Here is a 17,722-nt window from a genome sequence, read left to right on the forward strand (position 1 = left end):
AAAAACTGGAAGGAAAAATATCTCACCCATATTAGGGCATGGGAGGAGAGAAGAGAGGTTACGGGACCACATGGAAACTGTGACTCCAAAAATCGGGTAACAGCTGGGCCAGCAGAGACATGGGGGACAGACGGGTCACCCAGGGGGCTGGAACAACACGGAGCGTGACGCGTCCAGGGGAGGGGGCAAAACGAGGAGGGGTTGCTACAGACAGGAAGACAAAGCACAGGAGAGGAAGCCGGGCAGTAGACACCTTACAGCCAAGCGAAGACTCCCGGCCTTCACCTTATGGCACTAGGGCGCCATGGCAGGCTATAGGCTAAGAGTATAGGCTAAGAGTCCTGGGCATAGGTATTCAGAGTGCAGCTGCCATGGAGTGCCAGGGGGTGGGACATGAGAAAAAGGAAACAGCCTTTGTTTGGCAAATTTTCCCCAAGCAATTTTCTTCCATTCCCTTCCATCATGTAGAAACAGGAAGTTATCCAGAGACCATCACTGCCATGGTAACGGTAAGAGAAACAAACAGTGCGTGCCATTTGTATGAAATTGTCCATAAAGGCTGTTTATTTCTCATGCCATTATTTTAATACGTGGGGATGGCAGGGATGGAATGGGGAACAGCAGGCTTTAATGGGGCCACTGACGTCGCCTTTTCTTGAAACGAGAAATGCTCACAGACATTCAGACAGTGGCACTTAGATCATGTCTCCAGCTGGGAACTCCTGCTGGTTTAGACTCTTACTGCCGGGAGGTATACCCTGTTCCTAGGCAGTGTGGTCAAGTGGTTAGAAACTCCAGCCAGAGGTCAGACAGCCCTGGGTTCAAGTCCCCATTCTGCCACTGACTGGTGACTACTGGCAAATGTCATCACCCACCTGAGCCTCTGTCGTTCTTCAGTCGCTAAGTTGTGTCAGACTCTTTGTGACCCCATGGACTGCAGCACACCAGGCTTCCCTGTCCTCCAGCACCTTCTGGAGTTTGCTCAAATTCATGTCCATGAGTCAGTGATGCCAGCCAACCATCTCATCCTCTGTTGTCCCCTTCTCCTCCTGCCTTCAATCTTTCCCAGCATCAGGGTCTTTTCCAATGAATCCGCTCTTTGCATCAGGTGGCCAGCTTGGAGCTTCAGCTTCAGCATCAGTCCTTCCAATGAATATTCAGGGTTGATTTCCTTTAGGATGGACTGGTTTGATCTCCTTGCCACTGTTTACTCATCTGCAAGGTGGAAATTCATTCGTTAGTCAATGAATCAGTACTGAACAAGATTTCATTGAAAACCTCTTTTTTGCTTTATGCTGAAAAGAATTCTTCCATTCATGGAGCTTAGAATCGAGGAGGAGAACATAGAGAGTGTGCCTAGAAACACTTCTGGAAATAAGAAAGATGACTTTGGAGAGTGACACTTGCTTAAAGGAGTTAAAACCAAGGACGTTCTCTCTGAGGAGGTGCCTTGCCAGCTGCCTGCAGGGTGAGAATGAGCCACCTGTGTACCTGTCAGGAGAACTTCCCAGCAGGGAAGAGCAAGCACAAAGAATGAGACAGACCCAGGTTTTGACTGTTGGCAGCTGGACCTTCATAAAGGGAAGCACAGGAAACAGTCAGAGAGACTAGTGACTAAGACTCCACGCTCCCGATGCAGCGGGCTGGGGTTCAATCCCCGGCTGGGTAACTTAGATCCCACATGCAGCAATTAAGACCTGGTGCAGCCAAATAATCAAACAAATGTCTTTTTTAAAAAAAGAAGGAAAAGGTCAGAGAAGGTCAAGGGGCCAGATCTGGACCCTCCAGGCTAGGGTAGGAGTTTGGGTTGGACTTCCCTGGTGGCTCAGTGGTAAAAAATCCATCTGCCAATGCAGGAGTCCCTGGTTTGATCCCTGGTCAGGAATATCCCCTGGAAAAGGAAATGGCTACCCGCTCCAATATTTTTGCCTGGAGAATTCCATGGACACAGGAGTATGGTGGTCTATATAGTTCATGGGGCTGCAGAGTTGGACACAACTGAGCAACAGAAAAGGAGGACATCAAGGTTTCATACTGTCACCTGCTTATTTAACTTATATGCAGAGCACATCATGAGAAACGCTGGGCTGGAGGAAGCACACGCTGGAATCCAGATTGCCGGGAGAAATATCAATAACCTCAGATATGCAGATGACACCACCCTTATGGCAGAAAGTGGAGAGGAGCTAAAAAGCCTCTTGATGAAAGTGAAAGAGGAGAGCGAAAAAGTGTGCTTAAAGCTCCACATTCAGAAAACGAAGAACATGGCATCCGGTCCCATCACTTCATGGGAAATAGATGGGAAACAGTGGAAACAGTGGCTGACTTTATGTTTCTGGGCTCCAAAATCACTGCAGATAGTGATTGCAGCCATGAAATTAAGACACTTACTCCTTGGAAGGAAAGTTGTGACCAATCTAGACAGCATATTCAAAAGCAGAGACATTACTTTGTCAACTAAGATCCGTCTAGTCAAGGCTATGGTTTTTCCAATAGTCATGTATGGATGTGAGAGTTGGACTATAAAGAAGGCTGATGGCAGAAGAATTGATGCTTTTGAAATGTGGCATTGGAGAAGACTCTTGAGAGTCCCTTGGATTGCAAGGAAATCCAACCAATCAATCCTAAAGGAAATCAGTCCTGAGTGTTCATTGGAAGGACTGATGTTGAAGCTGAAACTCCAATACTCTGGCCATCTGATGTGAAGAACTGACTCATTTGTAAAGACCCTGATGCTGGGAAAGATTGAGAGCAGGAGGAGAAGGGGACGACAGAGGATGAGATGGTTGGATGGCATCACCGACTCGATGGACATGAGTTTGAGTAAACTCCAGGAGTTGGTGATGGACAGGGAGGCCTGGTGTGCTGCAGTACATGGGGTTGCTAAGAGTCGGACATGACTGAGCGACTGAACTGAACTGAGTAACTAAAACACCACCACCACCAAGAGCTAGGGTTACTATGATTCAACCTCCTAAGGTGGGTATAAGGATTAAATGAGATCTTGAATGGTAAACACTAAGGCAAGTGCCTTAAAACATCCTCTTTTATTCTCTCCGGGATATCTGCAGCCCATCATCTCTTGGATGTGGAAGTTATTACCATAGATTGATGGGACTCCAGACCTGGGAGGGCTTTAAGAGATCCCTCATTACTCTCCTTTCTCCTACAGGTGAATGAAGGATCAGAGAGGGCATGGAACTTACAGACATCACACAGGAGTCAGGGGCAGGCTCTGGGCTCTCCAGCTTCCTTCCGTTCTCCCTTGGGCTCCTGGACTTAAGTCCATCCGTGACCTCTGCAGAGAGATTCCTTGGTCTCTGTCCTTGTGATGCTGAGTGCTGCTTCCTTCTGGGGAGCAGTGGAGGGTAATGGAAAGACACAGAGTCTCAGAGGGTCACCAGATCCTAGTCCTCTTCTCCCCATCCCCCTATCCTTCTGGGAACAGAGGCTGGGTTTTGGCTGAGAAACCGGAAGAAAGGCCAGAATATGGGTCAGGTGGGACCTGACACAGCCTGGTATTTCAATACTCCATCCTGAAGAGAGTGGCAAGGTGGGAGAGTAAGGCAATAGGCTGGAAGATGTTTCCAGGCCGTCCAGCGGTTAGGGCCCCGTACATCCACCGCAGGGGGTATGGGTTCGATTCCCGGTCAGGGAACTAAGATCCTACATGTGTGCAGCGCAACCGGAAAACCGAAGTTAAAAAATAAAACGAACAGAGCAGCACTGCCTTGGTTAATTTCAAGTGAGACAAGTCACGTGGAACATGAATCAGATTGGCTAAGTCCCCGACGGGCTTGGGAGTGTTACTGATTCTAGACCCTTAACCCCAGCTGGACTTTCCTCTGGTTCTAGGCATACATAAATACATTTAATAAACCCTACTAGAGAAGAGGTTTTTATGGCATCTTGGCTGTCTTTTCACTTACAATCTGTATGAAAAAAAAAAAAAGGTGTTAGTCACTCAGTCATGTCTGACTCTTTGCAACCCCATGAACCCCACCAGGCTCCTCTGTCCAAGGGATTCTCCAGGCAAGAATACTGCAGGGGATTGCCACTTCCTTCTCCAGGGGGATTTGTGAATACATTATTATAATTCCTCCCGTTTCGTGAGCACCTGCGACAGCATGGGTACTTGATTCAGCACTGAACACAGATCCTGTCTCTTTCCGTTACAAAAGCCCTAGGAAGCCATTACTAATACCCCTCGCTTTCTACAGACAAGGAGCTTGAAGTTCAGAGGAGACAGATGTAGGAGGGAATACCAACTCCCTCAAACTCAAGCATTTCACGTCAGCTGATTCCAAGGGGCAGAAGCGCTCCCAGGGTCACCATATATGAACGTGTTTAGAGTAGCCCCCAGGTCTGTCCTTGTATGCAGATATAAGCCGTTCTTCACAGTCTGAAAAATGTCACGTGTCACAATTCATAGTGCCAACAGAGTATATAAATATCCGCGGCATCTTTAACTGACTTTTTTCCCTCACCTTTGTGACTCAAAAACCTGAACCCAGGAAAACCTCCCAGCTGGGTTTGTAGGAGCCGGACTGTGGGTGTCCCTTGCGAGCCTGTGCGTCGGCCCCTCTCCTTCAGTCTCCTCCCTGTGTCTGACAGTGCTTTGGGTTCCCGTCTTGTCTGTGCAGACGAGCCTCTGGAGAACGCAAATCCATCTTGCAGGCTCGCTTTGCATTCTGTAAACTTTCAGTTTGAAAACAAAGGCATCGTCTCGCAGTCGAATCTCTGCGGGGCAGCCGGCATCTCTCAAGAGCCAGGGCAGGAGACGGAGAGGAGCATTTCCACGGAAACCAAAGAGGCATAATTGCAGGGTGCCTGCGCCGCAGTTGGTCACCGTTCCCTTGTTAGCATCTGACCAGTGACGTGATAGCCACGGGGCTCCCTGCGTGGGGGCTGCATAGCTTCAGCAGCCTGGGTTGAAAACACAAGAGATGCTGGTTCGATGCTCTGCCTGCCCATCAGTGACCCAGGCTGGGTTTGTCTCCTAGACTAGATTCTTGCTGGGAATTCTTTTTATTCTTTTTACTCACTCCATCTTTTTCAAGATGTCTCTTTCATATCCTATTTTGACTCCAAAACAACAGATTTTTTCTCTCTCTCTTTTTTTTTTTTTCCTTCAGTGATAAAGACTTCTCCAATACCAGATATTCCTGGGGGAGAAACTGATGCTGGGTTTGGGGGGGTGGGACTGTGAATAAAAATGGACACTTCCTATATCGTATGTTGACAGCGAGAGTAATTGCTGAGTATAGACTTCCTGTAGCACTCTGAGTCAATCCCCTGGTTAATTATGTTCCCCGTAGACAGAAAAATGGCATCAGAGAATTATGACGACGATGTCTAGCATTTATTACAATGGCTAGAAAATCCCATGGGTGGAGGAGCCAGTCCATGGGGTCGCTAAGAGTCGGACACGACTGAGCGACTTCACTTTCACTCTTCACTTTCATGCATTGGAGATGGACATGGTGACCCACTCCAGTGTTCTTGCCTGGAGAATCCCAGGGACGGAGGAGCCTGGTGGGCTGCTGTTTATGGGGTTGCACAGAGTCAGACACGACTGAGGCGACTTAGCAGCAGCAGCAGCATGTATTACAACAGCCCCCTTTCCATCTCAGAGCCTTGCACTTGCTGTGTTCTCTACTTAGAACGTGCTCTTCCCCAAATCTTCACTGGGTTCCTTTCCCACAACATTCACTCCCCTGCTTAAACATCTCCTAACCCCTGGGACGGAATGTGCGTCCTTTACTCTCAACTCATGCTGTTTTCCCTTCCTCACAGAACTTAGACTTTCTGAAATTCTTATTAAGGTTTTACCATCTATCCCTCACCTGACAAGATAAGCTCCAAAGATCAGGACTTTGTGCATCTGTGCATCCCCAGGGTCTAAAGGAGTATCTGGCACATAGGAAGTGCTCAAAAAATATTTGTTGAAATGATGGCTAGATGGATGGATAGGACAGATGGATGAAGAGTTGACTACATGCTCTGTGCATTATCCTAAGCGCTTGATAACGATTATTTCATTTCATTTTAAATGGCAACCTTTCATTGAAACAGTTTCAGAGAAGTTAAGATAGTTGTTCAAGGGCACACAGCTGTTAGGAGGTGAGAAATACAAATTCAAGTTCAGGTCTGTCAAGTTTCAAAGCCCATTTTTTAACCACTCTGCTTCCCCTGGTATAGAACATTAACCTTGGGAAGAACTGGGGCGCTCAGGTTGCCTGACGTCACAGCTATCAGCTCTAGAGAGCAAGACAGAGTCTGCTGTAGCCGCAGCACCTTGCACAGCGTTTGGCAGCTAGTGACCTGATGGACTTCCCAGGTGGCGCTAGTGGTAAAGAACCCGCCTGCCAATGCAGGAGATTGTAAGAGACATGGGTTCAATCCCTGGGTCGAGAAGATCCCCTGGAGGAAGGCACGGCAACCCACTCCAGTGTTCTTGCCTGGAGAATCCCATGGACAGGCTCCTCTGTCCAGGCTACAGTCCACGGAGTTGCAAAGAGTTGGACACGACTGAAGTGACTTAGCACAACCACTCAATAAATGGTAGATGCTCACGTAATACTTGCAGATAGATGGGATGGATAGATGGATGGGCCAGCAGGTAAGTGAGTGGATGAATAGATGGGTGGATAGATGAACAGATAGGTGGGTGTGTGGATAAGGGAACAGAGTCCCAGAGAGTCTGGTGACTCACCTAAGATCACACAGCGTGTCAGCAGAAAAGAGACCAGAACTGAAGACTCCCATCCCAGTACTCTTCTGGCTCACAACACCAAACATCTGAGAATGAACTTGAGCGTTTCCCTTATGGTCTGTGCTAGTTTATGTTTCAAGGGATGCTCCCCGGAACCCTATTAAGATACATGCTCTTGTGTCCCCTCACGTCACAGTGATGTTATTATTCATTTGTGTCAATTACACTGGATGGCTAAGTGTCATTTTTATCCCCGCTCTTCAGAAGAAGAAAGTAAGGCTCAGAGAGGTTACATAACTTGCCCTTCTTACCCAGCAGGAAGAGATGAGGCTAGAATCTAACACTTTGTTTCCACTGGACCAATTTTAGCTGCCTAAGAGCTGATTTATCAAGTGGCAACATATAAAGTAGCCAGCGATGTAAGCACATATCATCTGGTCTGCAGAAAATCTGGGATTCTATCCCTCAGCAGCAGTGGGGAGTGGGGAAGTCCACCCTGACATCAGAATCCAGTCCAGAAGTGCCCTAGGGCAACAGAGCAGAAGCCTGGACAAAGGTAGACCAAGTACATGATATTGAGGAAGTCATTTCGCCTTCCTGAGCCTCAGTTTCCTCATCTGTGAAATGGGTATTGAAATTGTGCTATGGAAGTTTTTCTTTGCAAGTTGCTCTGGTTCCTTGCAGAATTCTTTTCCTATCATGGTATTACTTCTTGGGGGCGGGGTGGGGGGAGGTTGATACTGCTGTTGGAAAATCCCCTTATAGTCCCACCATCACAATTTCAGATTATGAGGTCTTTGTGTCCTTCTCTCGGGACTTTGTAAATCCCTGCCCGTGAGTTTAATGAGTTAAGAGTTTACGATGTCACTCCTGCCACATAAAACACCAGCATGCAAGCAATTAATCTTCTAGAGGCCCCATGACTTATTCACTATGGTGGGCTTTTATTCACTGTGGTCTCCTGGTAACAAGGAAGTGTTGAAGGGAATTCCCTGGCAGTCTAGAGGTTAAGATTCTGTGCTTCCACTGCAGGGACCACAGGTTCAATCCCTGGTCAGGGAACTAAGATCCCATATGCCGCACGGCTCAGGTCGGGGAGAAGTGGTAAGCCCAGGGTAACATCCATGGACTCACATCATAGAGGCAGCCATCAAGTACCTGGGAAACAGCCTGTTGAGATGCAGTGGGTTCTGATCTCTGGACTCAGACTTGGCGTTGAATCCTGGCCAAATGACTTCAGCATAGATTGTGATGCTCTCTAGGGCTCAGGAACGTACCTGTCGGATGGATACAGTCACACCTCACTGTCAGGATCATTATGAAATTATATCATTGTAACATCTGGCAAACAGGATCTGCTTATAAACAGCAGTTTCCTTGCTTCCAGGTGTAGAGCTGGTCTGTCTCTTTGTTTTCCCCTCCCTTGCTTTCTCCCTTTTCATCCATCTTCAGTCCTTACTTACGTTTCCACTCGACAAGCATTGTTGTGCGCCTGCTGTATGCTAGCGCCGTGTGGGCACTGAGGGGCTGGTGATGAGCAGGACAGGCAAGGTCACCCCTCCCAGAGCCCCCAGCCTAACCCAGCAAAGCGAGGGGCTGCTGCGTCCGCCCCAGAGGAGAAATCAGCTCCTGGGCACCGTGTGCTTCAGCCTCCCTCTTTTATCAAAACCACTTGGCTTTACTGCCAGGAACGGAAGCTTCTTGCAGCCAAGGACTGGGTTTTATTGGGGGGCTCTCTACACACACACCCCCAGAACCTGATGCAGGCCTGGGCCGCTAGTGAGGACCCTGTACAAGAGGGCCGAAGGCATGCGTGATCGGGAAGCTTTGCGTGGGGAGGGTCCTTGGGAAACGTGGACCATAGTGCTCCCCTCTCCCCTGCTGTCCTCCCCCACTCTTTCCTTACAGGGACTACTGGCTCCTCCACTCTGCTGAAGACACATCCCTCCCCACGGCTGCCTGCAACCTTCTCTCCATCTGTCTCCCTCTGCCTGCTCAGGCTGCAACAGCGGCCACACTGTGGCAAGGTGGATGGGGGAGGGAAAGGGAGCGCCTCTAAACTGGGGTGCAAGGCCCTGGGAGGCTGACTGGGAGTCTGCAAAGGTGGTCTGCACAGTTTCCAGGAGTGGGTGCACGCCTGTCCCCCGCCTGGGTGCAGCCAATCCTCTGCCCGTCTCTCTTCCTCACCTCAATTTGCGGAGAAAAGACAAGTTGTGAAAATCAGGGCTGGTCAAGAGCACAGGGAGAAGGGAAGGCCTTGGACGCCAGCTCCGCGGGGAAGGGACTGAGCTTAGGAAGCCTCGGCGGCTTCGGAGCCCCTTTAGCGAGGGGAACCTGAGCGAGGTGCCCAGATGAGAGCGTGCATACATCGTAACTTGCAGTCCCAGCTTGGGCTTCCGAGGCTGGGAAGCCCTCGGGTCGGGGATGCACGATTTTGCGGTCCTTTGCACCGTGCCGGGAGATTGACAACTCTCATCAGGTCCCCAGAGTAGGAGACTTTCTAGGTTATGGGGACTTAACTTCGGAAACACGCAGGGCAGTCAGGGAACAGAGCTGGCTGGCCAGAGAGAGCTGAAACGGATCTGTCCGAAAGAGTGAGCCATGGAAAAGGCTCTCTCGGCTGCAGCGCAGGCTGAGGGCTGCACTCAGCTCGGAGGCCTCCATCTCACCGTCTGGAAAATGGTCCGGACGCTCTTCAGCCTGGCCGCGCCCGCGCAGGGCTGCCAGAGCATCCCACGAGAGGAAGCTCTCGGCCCCCAGGACGCCAGGGGAACCGGCGTCAAACTTTGCAGGGCCGACGGGCCGGCGGCCACGGGAGGAGGCTGGCACCCGGGGCCCGCCCGCCCCCTCCCTTCCTGCCCGCGCTCGCTCGGCACCGACTCGGCCCCAGCCCCCTCCCTCCTCCCGCCCGCTCCTCGCTCGCTCGCTCGCTCGCTCGCCGGCTCCTCCTCACTCGCCCGCCCGCGCCCGGCGCAGCTCGGCCAGAGCGATCGCGGGGCTGAGCGCGCGTCCTCTCCGGGGGGCTCCGGCAGCTGCCCCGGCCCGCGGCCCCCTCCCCGCGGCTGCCGCCTCCTTCCCTTCCTCGCTCGCCGCCTCCCTCCTTCCCCGGCTCCCGCGCCGTCCGCCCGCCCCGCAGCCCGCGGCTCCGAGCGCCCAGCAGCCACGATGCCCGCGGCCCGCCCGGCCGCCGCGGGACCCGGCGGGATCGCGCTGCTCCTCGCCCTGCTCCTGGGCAGCCCCGCGGCGGCTCCGGCGGGAGGTAAGCGCCCGGAGGGGCGGGGCGGGGGAGGGGGCAAAGTTGCCGCGAGTACTGGGCGGCTGCGGGGTGGAGGGTGGGGGTCGTCCTGGCTGATCCGGAGGACTCGCCCCTCATCGGCTGGGCTGCGGAGCAGGGGGCGGCTGCCTACATTCGGGGCTGGGCACAGCGTCCCCTTGGGCCGTGTTGCTGGGAGTGTGGAGGCGGGGATGTGTCTGAAGGACTCGGGCGCTCTCCTGCCTCGGCCGCGGGTTCCCTGCCTGCCGCCCTGGCTCCGGGGCTCACTCCCCTTTGCAGTCCCAGAGAGTCTCCTTGGAGTGGGGTCGCCTCCAATCCCCCACATTCCCGGAGCTCTCTGCAAACCGCACCCCCGGGGCCGGGTGCCAGATAATTCTCACCTTTTCGGGGAGAGGACGAGAAGGGGGGCAGCTGACCCGCCGTGCAACTGAAGGATGGATTTAAACAGTGCGCCTGGGGGTCGTCCCCGGGCCGCGGCCTCCCACTGTGGGACCCCGTGCTTCCTTTCGGTTTAGGCTGCCCCCGGGGGACCGGGTCCCTGGACCGATCCCAACCAAGTGTCTGGAAGCAGAACTTGGGTGTGGCCTTCGCCAGGAGGCCGGTGGAGGGGGGCTCCGGGCTCTCCGAACTTCGCGAGGGAGGGAGAAGAGATCTTAGATCACAGGCGGGAACCTGAGCGACTCCCCCACCCCCGTCCTTTTCTCCCTTTAACAGCCCGGCGTCTCTGAATACTATTTTCAACTGGGGGTTGGGGGAGAGGGGAGGGCTTGCTAGTTTCACCCAGCACGTGCTTGCAGGTTGGAAAGGGGAGGATGGTCGCCCCTCCTTCCCAGACCTGGAGCCGCAGCCTCTCCTCCACCCAGCTGAGCGCCCACTGGGAAAGTTGTAGCGGGTGGTTGGGGAGAGGGAGGTGAGATCGAGAGGAGTACAGAGCCTAACTCATTCAAAGCTAACCCCAGGAGCGTTCGCGGGTTTGATCAGGCCACTCAGTAACCCCAGAGGGGAGAGAAGCCTTGGTAGAACGCCCGTCTTGAAAGGTCCAACTCCCCCGTTCCCTGTAACTCGGGCGGGAAAGAGCAGGCAGTCTGCAGGGTCTTCCCAGGCTGAAGACAAGCCGGAGGGCGCACACTCTGACCATCTCGATCCCCTTGTCTGGTTTGGGCCGTTTAGAACCTGAACCGGAGGCAGACGCTGCCCTTTCTCCCTGGGGCGTTCTGAACACCCCGGGCGCACACACCTGCTTTCAGCACCGAAGGCCGTGGACAGCTCTGCGCTCCTGGGCACTGTTTCTGGGTCTTCTCTTCAACTCTTCCCCACAGCCTGGAGTGCCCTCCTCAGCATAAATCAGGCATTTTACCCCCACCCCCTTCTCTGTTAACGTGGAGCCCAGAGCGCAGAGCGAAGGAAATAATTCATCACCTTTTGTTTAACAAAGCATATCATTAAAGAACCACCCTTTTATGAGGCAGTAATATTCACAATTTACACCAGTTCTGGACAGTTTCTTTGGGAAGGATGGGGAGAAGAGAACTGGCTTAAATAAATCGTTTCCACCACCGCATGCCCTTCCTTAATTAGCTGTCTTTTCCAACAATGGCTTGGTGGCCTTGAACGGAGTCCAGCTCTCTCTCCCTCATCCCCCTTTTTGAATCTGTGTTGTGACTAACACACAAAAAAAAGAATGGGAAGCTTGCTGGCTGGCTTTTCTAAAGTCATTCTACCTCTGAGGACGGCACTCTAAAACACATCCCCCTCCAGGAAAAAAAAAAATGTCTTAATGGTACATATTGAATCGTCATCCAAGACAAGGATTTTATATCCTGCCTCCTCCTCTGGCTTCACTCACAAAATGTGTGTGCGTGTTTTAATTTTTAAGACATTTTATATTATGTTTCCAACTGCTCGACTCTATAGCTAGACAGCATATATTTTTCATTAACTTCAGGTCATTGCCAAATTAAAGTCTACTTCAGAAGGCTCATTAATAACGGTGTGCTTCTGACTCTAAGACTCTGAGTCATAAGAAGGGAGGGAGGGTAGCCAATTAGAATTTGGAAACAACTGACCTCCCCCAATACATTCTGTTTTTAACATGGAGCCCAACTTCCACTAATGTCAGCTGGAGAACCATTCATCTAACTCAGCGTTGCAAGCCAGTCCTTCTGTTTTTGGTGCAGTGAGGAGATTTGTAAATACAGTACTTGAAAGAAACTTGTTGCTAAATTCTTATGCAGGTCACGTGATTCTCTGGGCCATTTTGCTGTGAGGCATGAATAAGTATAAAGTGTAACTTGTTTTTGAAGAGGCTTCTTATTGTCTAAGATATGCACATGGGGAATAATTGTAACTACGTGCTAAGACTGCAGAGCTGATCCTAATTTCTTTTCATTTTCCTTGAATTAATAATGTAAATTCTGTATTGCTTGGTAAGACTCAAAATTGCTGCTTCCTCCAGTCTCTAATGTACACCGTTGTTAGATTCACTTAAAGACTATTTTCATGATGGAATGGTTTTTTTCTCTCTTTTTTTGGCCTGTGGAGTGTTAACGGCCCCTTCCTGGGGCCACCTCCTCAAAGCCTGACGATTCTTATGTTCATATGGCTCAGCTGGATGTTAGGAAAATAATGTTACATTCCTCTCTTTCCTCTACCAGAGCAAAGAGATTTTTCCTGATCAGAATGGCTTGTTTTCTGGTTTTGCTCACAAGTTCATTCCTGTTACTCAAAAAGTGATTCCAAAGGGCTCAATTTATTGGTCCACATGTTTGGTCCACAATTTCTGCGACATGCTATTGGCACAGACTTCCGCTAGGGGCGCTCAAAGCTACAGTTGGTGATTGAGGGCGGACGAGGCGAATTCTGACCTTTGGAACCACCAGGCGCGTGCAGTGCCAAAGGTCAGTAGAAAGGAGATCTCCTGTTTCCATGAGAGAAATTATCTGATGGCATTGGACCTATTCAGTGAATAAAGAGGAAAGAAAGGTGAAAATAAGGAGGGGGAATGCTCCAAGGAAGGCATCATTAGAAGACAGAGTCCAGTTGCCTTTTTTATACCAGTTTGTGGTTTCCTTCATGGAGCCAAGTCGCAAAACATCAAAGAGGCCACAGCATGGCGCCTCTGAGGAGTGTGACTGGATTGGACCCTGCAATTAGATTTAAACAGTTCTGGAAAAGAAGTACATGGCTTTGCAGTCGGAGTGGCCTGGGTCAGGTCCAGCTTCATTGCTCATGTGTTATCTTCAACAGGTGAAGGGTGCCCCCCCTCCACCACCTGTGGGGTGGCGGTGGCGTGGGGATTAATGTTCCCAGCCTAGAAGGACGATTGCTGTGACTTCATGACACGTATACCTGTAAAGCTCCTGGCACACAGTAGGTACTCAAGTAATGTTTGCTCTCTTTTCTTCCCTCCTTTCCAAAGACCACGCTGCCCCTCCAAAGCAGATCCTTGAGGCTGGTGTGAAGGAATTGTTGACATAAACACCCGGATAATTTAGTCCCAAGTAGACTGTTGGAGGTAGGGTAAGGAGTAGCCCCAGGTGAGAAATTTTCATCCCCTGGTGCAGACTTTTCAAACACTCTTCCTATAACTCTTTGAACCTCAACATTACCACCAGGAAGCAGAGTTTATTATAGCAAAGATATAGGATGGCAGACGAGTGGCTGGAAAGAACCTAAGAAGAGAGTCCTCTGGAAAGCCCAGTTATCCATCCGTTCATCCGACATCGACTAAGCACTTTCTACATGAGTTTCCCGGTGGCTCAGTGTCGAAGAAGCCAGCTGCCAATGCAGGAGACACGGGTTGGATCCTTGGGTCAGGAAGATCCCCTGGAGAAGGAAATGGCAACACACACCAGTATCCTTGCCTGAAAACGTCCGTGGACAGAGCAGCCTAGCAGGCTACCGTTTCCTGACTGAGGAGATAGAGGCACAGAGAGGTTAAGCAAAGAGTCGGACCCGACTGAGCGACTGAGCCACAGACACACGGGCACTCTCGGCATGCAGCCAGCCCTGCATGGGGTGCTAGAGACGCAGAGTAAGGGGATGAGGCCCCTATCCCAGCAATGGTAGCCTAGCGTCCTTGCCACGTGATGTGCGCTTGGGAGTCGGGGGTGGGGGGTAAATCTGAGTGCAGAGATATCACAGGTGGGTGTGTTTCATTCTGGCCAGAGGCAGCTGGTGAAGTCTTCCCTGAGCTGGCAGGATCTGAGCTGGTCCAAGTATCGGCAGCCGCATGGGAGATTTCTACGATGGGGCAGTGACGATCCTGAAGAAGGCTTCAGAACACGTCACACACCTGTGGAATCAGGGGAAACAGGAGTGAGCGGGTCGGGTAGGGAGGCAGACAGGCGTGCACGCTCACACATGAGAAGCCCAGAAGGATCCTGGGACCTGCCCACCCTCCTTGCACTCCCTTGGACTCCACTGCCGAGGGGCTGAGAGCTGGAACAAAAGGCCACAAGCCACAGTGTCCGCTGTTGTCCACTAGAGGCTGTGATGACACTGACGGACTCCTCTCCAAAGACAGCCAGGCCCAGACGCTGAGTACAGGCAACAGCGCACAGCCCTGGGTAAACACCGCTTTCCGGGGGGACTTGCATATTCACATAATCCTCCGGTTACCGTCGTTCCTCGGAGGCCCTTTGGTGGTGACGGTGGGGATCGGGAGAGGACTGGCTGCCTTTAGCAGAGGTTCAAATGCTGATGTGTTGGGGTGAGGTCAGTGGACCTGAATGACGTAATTTACTGGGTCTGTGTCCATGATGAACATGGCATTTACAGAGTGTTGACTTCCTTCCGAGCCTGGTGATAACTGGTTTATGGAGGTTTGTTCCGAGCATGCTCACAACAGCCCCAAGAGACAGATGCCGTCATTATCCTTACTTCCTGACTGAGGAGATAGAGGCACAGAGAGGTTAAGCAATGTGTCGAAAGTCACAAAGCCACGAAGTGGTTGTAATCTGGCGTCAGACCCAGGCCTGAGCCAGAAGCCTTTAGAACCCCGTCCCCCACGACTGCCTCTTACTTGCTGCTGTTCCCGCAGCTAAGGTGCTGGTTCTGTGGACTTCTGGGAGAGGCTGATACATACTTGTCAGGTGTGTGTGGGGGGGGTGTCTACCCTCTGGCTACACAGTTTCTGGCATGTTGTAAGCACGCGAGTAAAACTGGTCGAATTGAAGTGAGTGGAAAAGTGAAGGAGGCTGCAATAAATGTGCAGGCAATTACTTCACTGCCTTTATATCTAATGAGTACTTAACATGTGTTCAGCCCTTACGTGGGTTATTTTATTTAATCATCACCGTTTCTCTGCGCTGTGTAGATGAGGAAACCAAAGCTTAGAGAAGCTGCCATCCGTTCTGGAAGTTCACAGTTATCAGCTAGGAAGGTGCAGACATAGGATTTGTCGTGGTGTCGAGTTCCTTTCTTTTCTTTTCTTTTTTTTTTTTTTTCTGGCTGTGCCATGAAGCATGTGGGATCTTAGTTTCCTGACCAGGAATCGAACCCACGCCCCCTGAGGTGGAAGCATGGAGTCTTGAACACTGGACCATGAAGGAAAGTTTGTGAGCTTGACTGCAGGGCATAGCACCTTCCAAGCTAGGTCTTGCTATATTTCCAAGTGAAATGTGTACAGATTCCTTCACCTTCCAGGCTGCATGGACCCAAACCCCATCTCACCCAACTTCAAAGACTGACATGGCAGAAGCCAAAATCAGCTAGAGCTTTCTTGAGTACTTAACAGTTCTTAAAAAAAAAAAAAGCATAAGGGTTATTCCTTCCCAGGAAGGGGAAGGAGACTTCATGAAAGAAGGTGAGTGATACAGCTGGTTCATTGGTTGGTTTTGAAATTTTGGCTATTTGTAATTTCTCATGTTCACAGGCTACTCACCCAGTCATGGAGAACTCACAGTGTAGAAGACTGGTTTCTGTAAGCCCCTGAGTTCAGGACCTGGGCTCAGGCATCTCCTGGCTGTGAGCCTCAGTTTTCCCATCTGTAAAATGGATCACAATAACCACTACCCCATACACAACTCTGTCTTTATGGGGCTGGATGAGACACAGAAGGCAAGATGCTTCATGCATGCCAGAAAAGCAAAGCTTCAGGGAGATGGGTGCTGGCACGAAAGACTCGAAACACCCCCGTGTGTTTCTTCCTGGGCTTTTTATAAGAGAATTACTAACTACAACATTTTTGTTTGCCACCGAGTGTGGGCTACTCTGTGCCAGAGGATCATCCATGTGCTTACTCTTTATTCACTCAGTTGATCCTCTCCCAACCCTTTCAGATGATATTGCTAACTAGATGTTACCGATGAGGAAACTGATTCTTAGAAAGGTACAGGTGCCATGGCAACAATGCTCGAGTTGCTCAAGGTGTCATGCAAATGAATGATGCACTCAGGATTCAAACCCAAGACTGGTTGATTCCAAAGCACAAGTTTGTTCTAAGTACTAGGATGCTAGCATATAGGTATCCCATAGCAACGGCTACATCAAGAGCTGATGCAAACCCAGAAATCAAGGCAGCTTGGCCTCCAGGAGGAGAGATGTTTTCTAACCCAGGGGCGGGTGCCAGGTATCTCACAGCAGACCACAGAGAGGAGAAACAGTTCATCCTAACCTTCTCTACCCAATCTGATGGTTCTAGGTAAAGCCACCCTTCATTTTTCCCTCATGCTTTTCCTTCCACCTGTGCTGTCATCCTAGGAGTTTGAAGGAGTTCAGAGAGGACCAGATTAAATCCCCAGCTGGCTGATTTAGCAGCACGGTCTAAGCTATTTGCTTTAGTGTTCTGAAACTACTCTGGCCTGATTCATAGAATGGGAGGATCATGTCTCCCTTGCAAGATTGTTAAGAATACACATATGTAGACATGTGTTTTGAGCAAGCACGCAATAAAAAGTTGCCATTACTGCTAGTATTGTTCACTTGGTGAACTTCTAGTCATCCTTCAAAACCCAGTCCCTAATTATCTTTTTCTATAAGACCATCCCTCGTCTCTCTCCTCTTCACACCAGTTATGAATGATCTTCTGTCTCCCCCATCAACATATTCTGTTCCCCTATTGCTGGTAACTCATGCACCAATGAGTCACCAATTTACACACCTCCCTCCCACTAGACAATAACCTTTTCAAACACCTCCGCTGAATCGTACTCATCCATATCTCTCTTGATGTGAAAATGAGTCACTCAATCATGCCCAATTCTCTGCAGCCCATGTTCGGTAGCCCACCAGGCTCCTCTCTCCATGGAATTCCTCAGGCAAGAATACTGGAGTTGGGTGGCCATCGCCTTCTACAGAGGATCTTCCCGACCAAGGATCGAACCTGGGTCTCCTGCATTGCAGGCAGATTCTTTACTGTCTGAGCCACTTTTCAAGAACCTCAGCTGAATGGCACTCACCCATATGTCTCATAGTCTGCATCTAGCCCAGTGTAAATGCATTTACTCTGTTAAATTACCTTTCGTCTTAATCTTAGTGATGAGGTGGTAGAATCTTGGGATCTGAATTTAACTCCCGACTCTTTCTCCTACATCTGTGTGGTCTTTGGCAGCAAAGACTTGGTTCCTTCTCTGAAAAATGAGGCTGATAATAGTGTCTACCTCATAGGATTGCTATGAGGAAAATCAATGAGATAATAGATGTGAACTCACTGAAGAATTCTACAAAGAGGAAAAGGGCGGGGGGAAGAAAAATTAGAAGATGAGGAGGGAGAGAAATTGTGTAAAGAGGAG

At 50.5% G+C, this 17,722-nt stretch overlaps 1 protein-coding gene and 1 long non-coding RNA gene across 2 annotated transcripts in view; one reads left to right on the plus strand and one right to left on the minus strand.

Moving 5' to 3' along the window:
* Positions 1-517: 517 nt before the first annotated feature.
* Positions 518-8,904, minus strand: LOC132658015 (uncharacterized). Its single transcript, XR_009596929.1, has 3 exons — positions 7,874-8,904; positions 3,207-3,351; positions 518-1,215 (listed from the first exon to the last, which is right to left on the minus strand). It is a non-coding gene; the product is annotated as an uncharacterized LOC132658015 (long non-coding RNA).
* Positions 8,905-9,316: 412 nt separating this feature from the next.
* Positions 9,317-17,722, plus strand: part of SEZ6L (seizure related 6 homolog like) — a 199,457-nt gene continuing 191,051 nt past the window's right edge. The window contains exons 1-2 of the mRNA XM_042234226.1: positions 9,317-9,536; positions 9,852-9,974. Of these exons, the coding sequence (XP_042090160.1) occupies positions 9,317-9,536; positions 9,852-9,974 (343 nt within the window). The remainder of the gene's footprint in view (positions 9,537-9,851; positions 9,975-17,722) is intronic.

This window comes from Ovis aries, chromosome 17, assembly GCF_016772045.2.
Source record: "Ovis aries strain OAR_USU_Benz2616 breed Rambouillet chromosome 17, ARS-UI_Ramb_v3.0, whole genome shotgun sequence".
Classification (NCBI taxonomy): domain Eukaryota; kingdom Metazoa; phylum Chordata; class Mammalia; order Artiodactyla; family Bovidae; genus Ovis; species Ovis aries.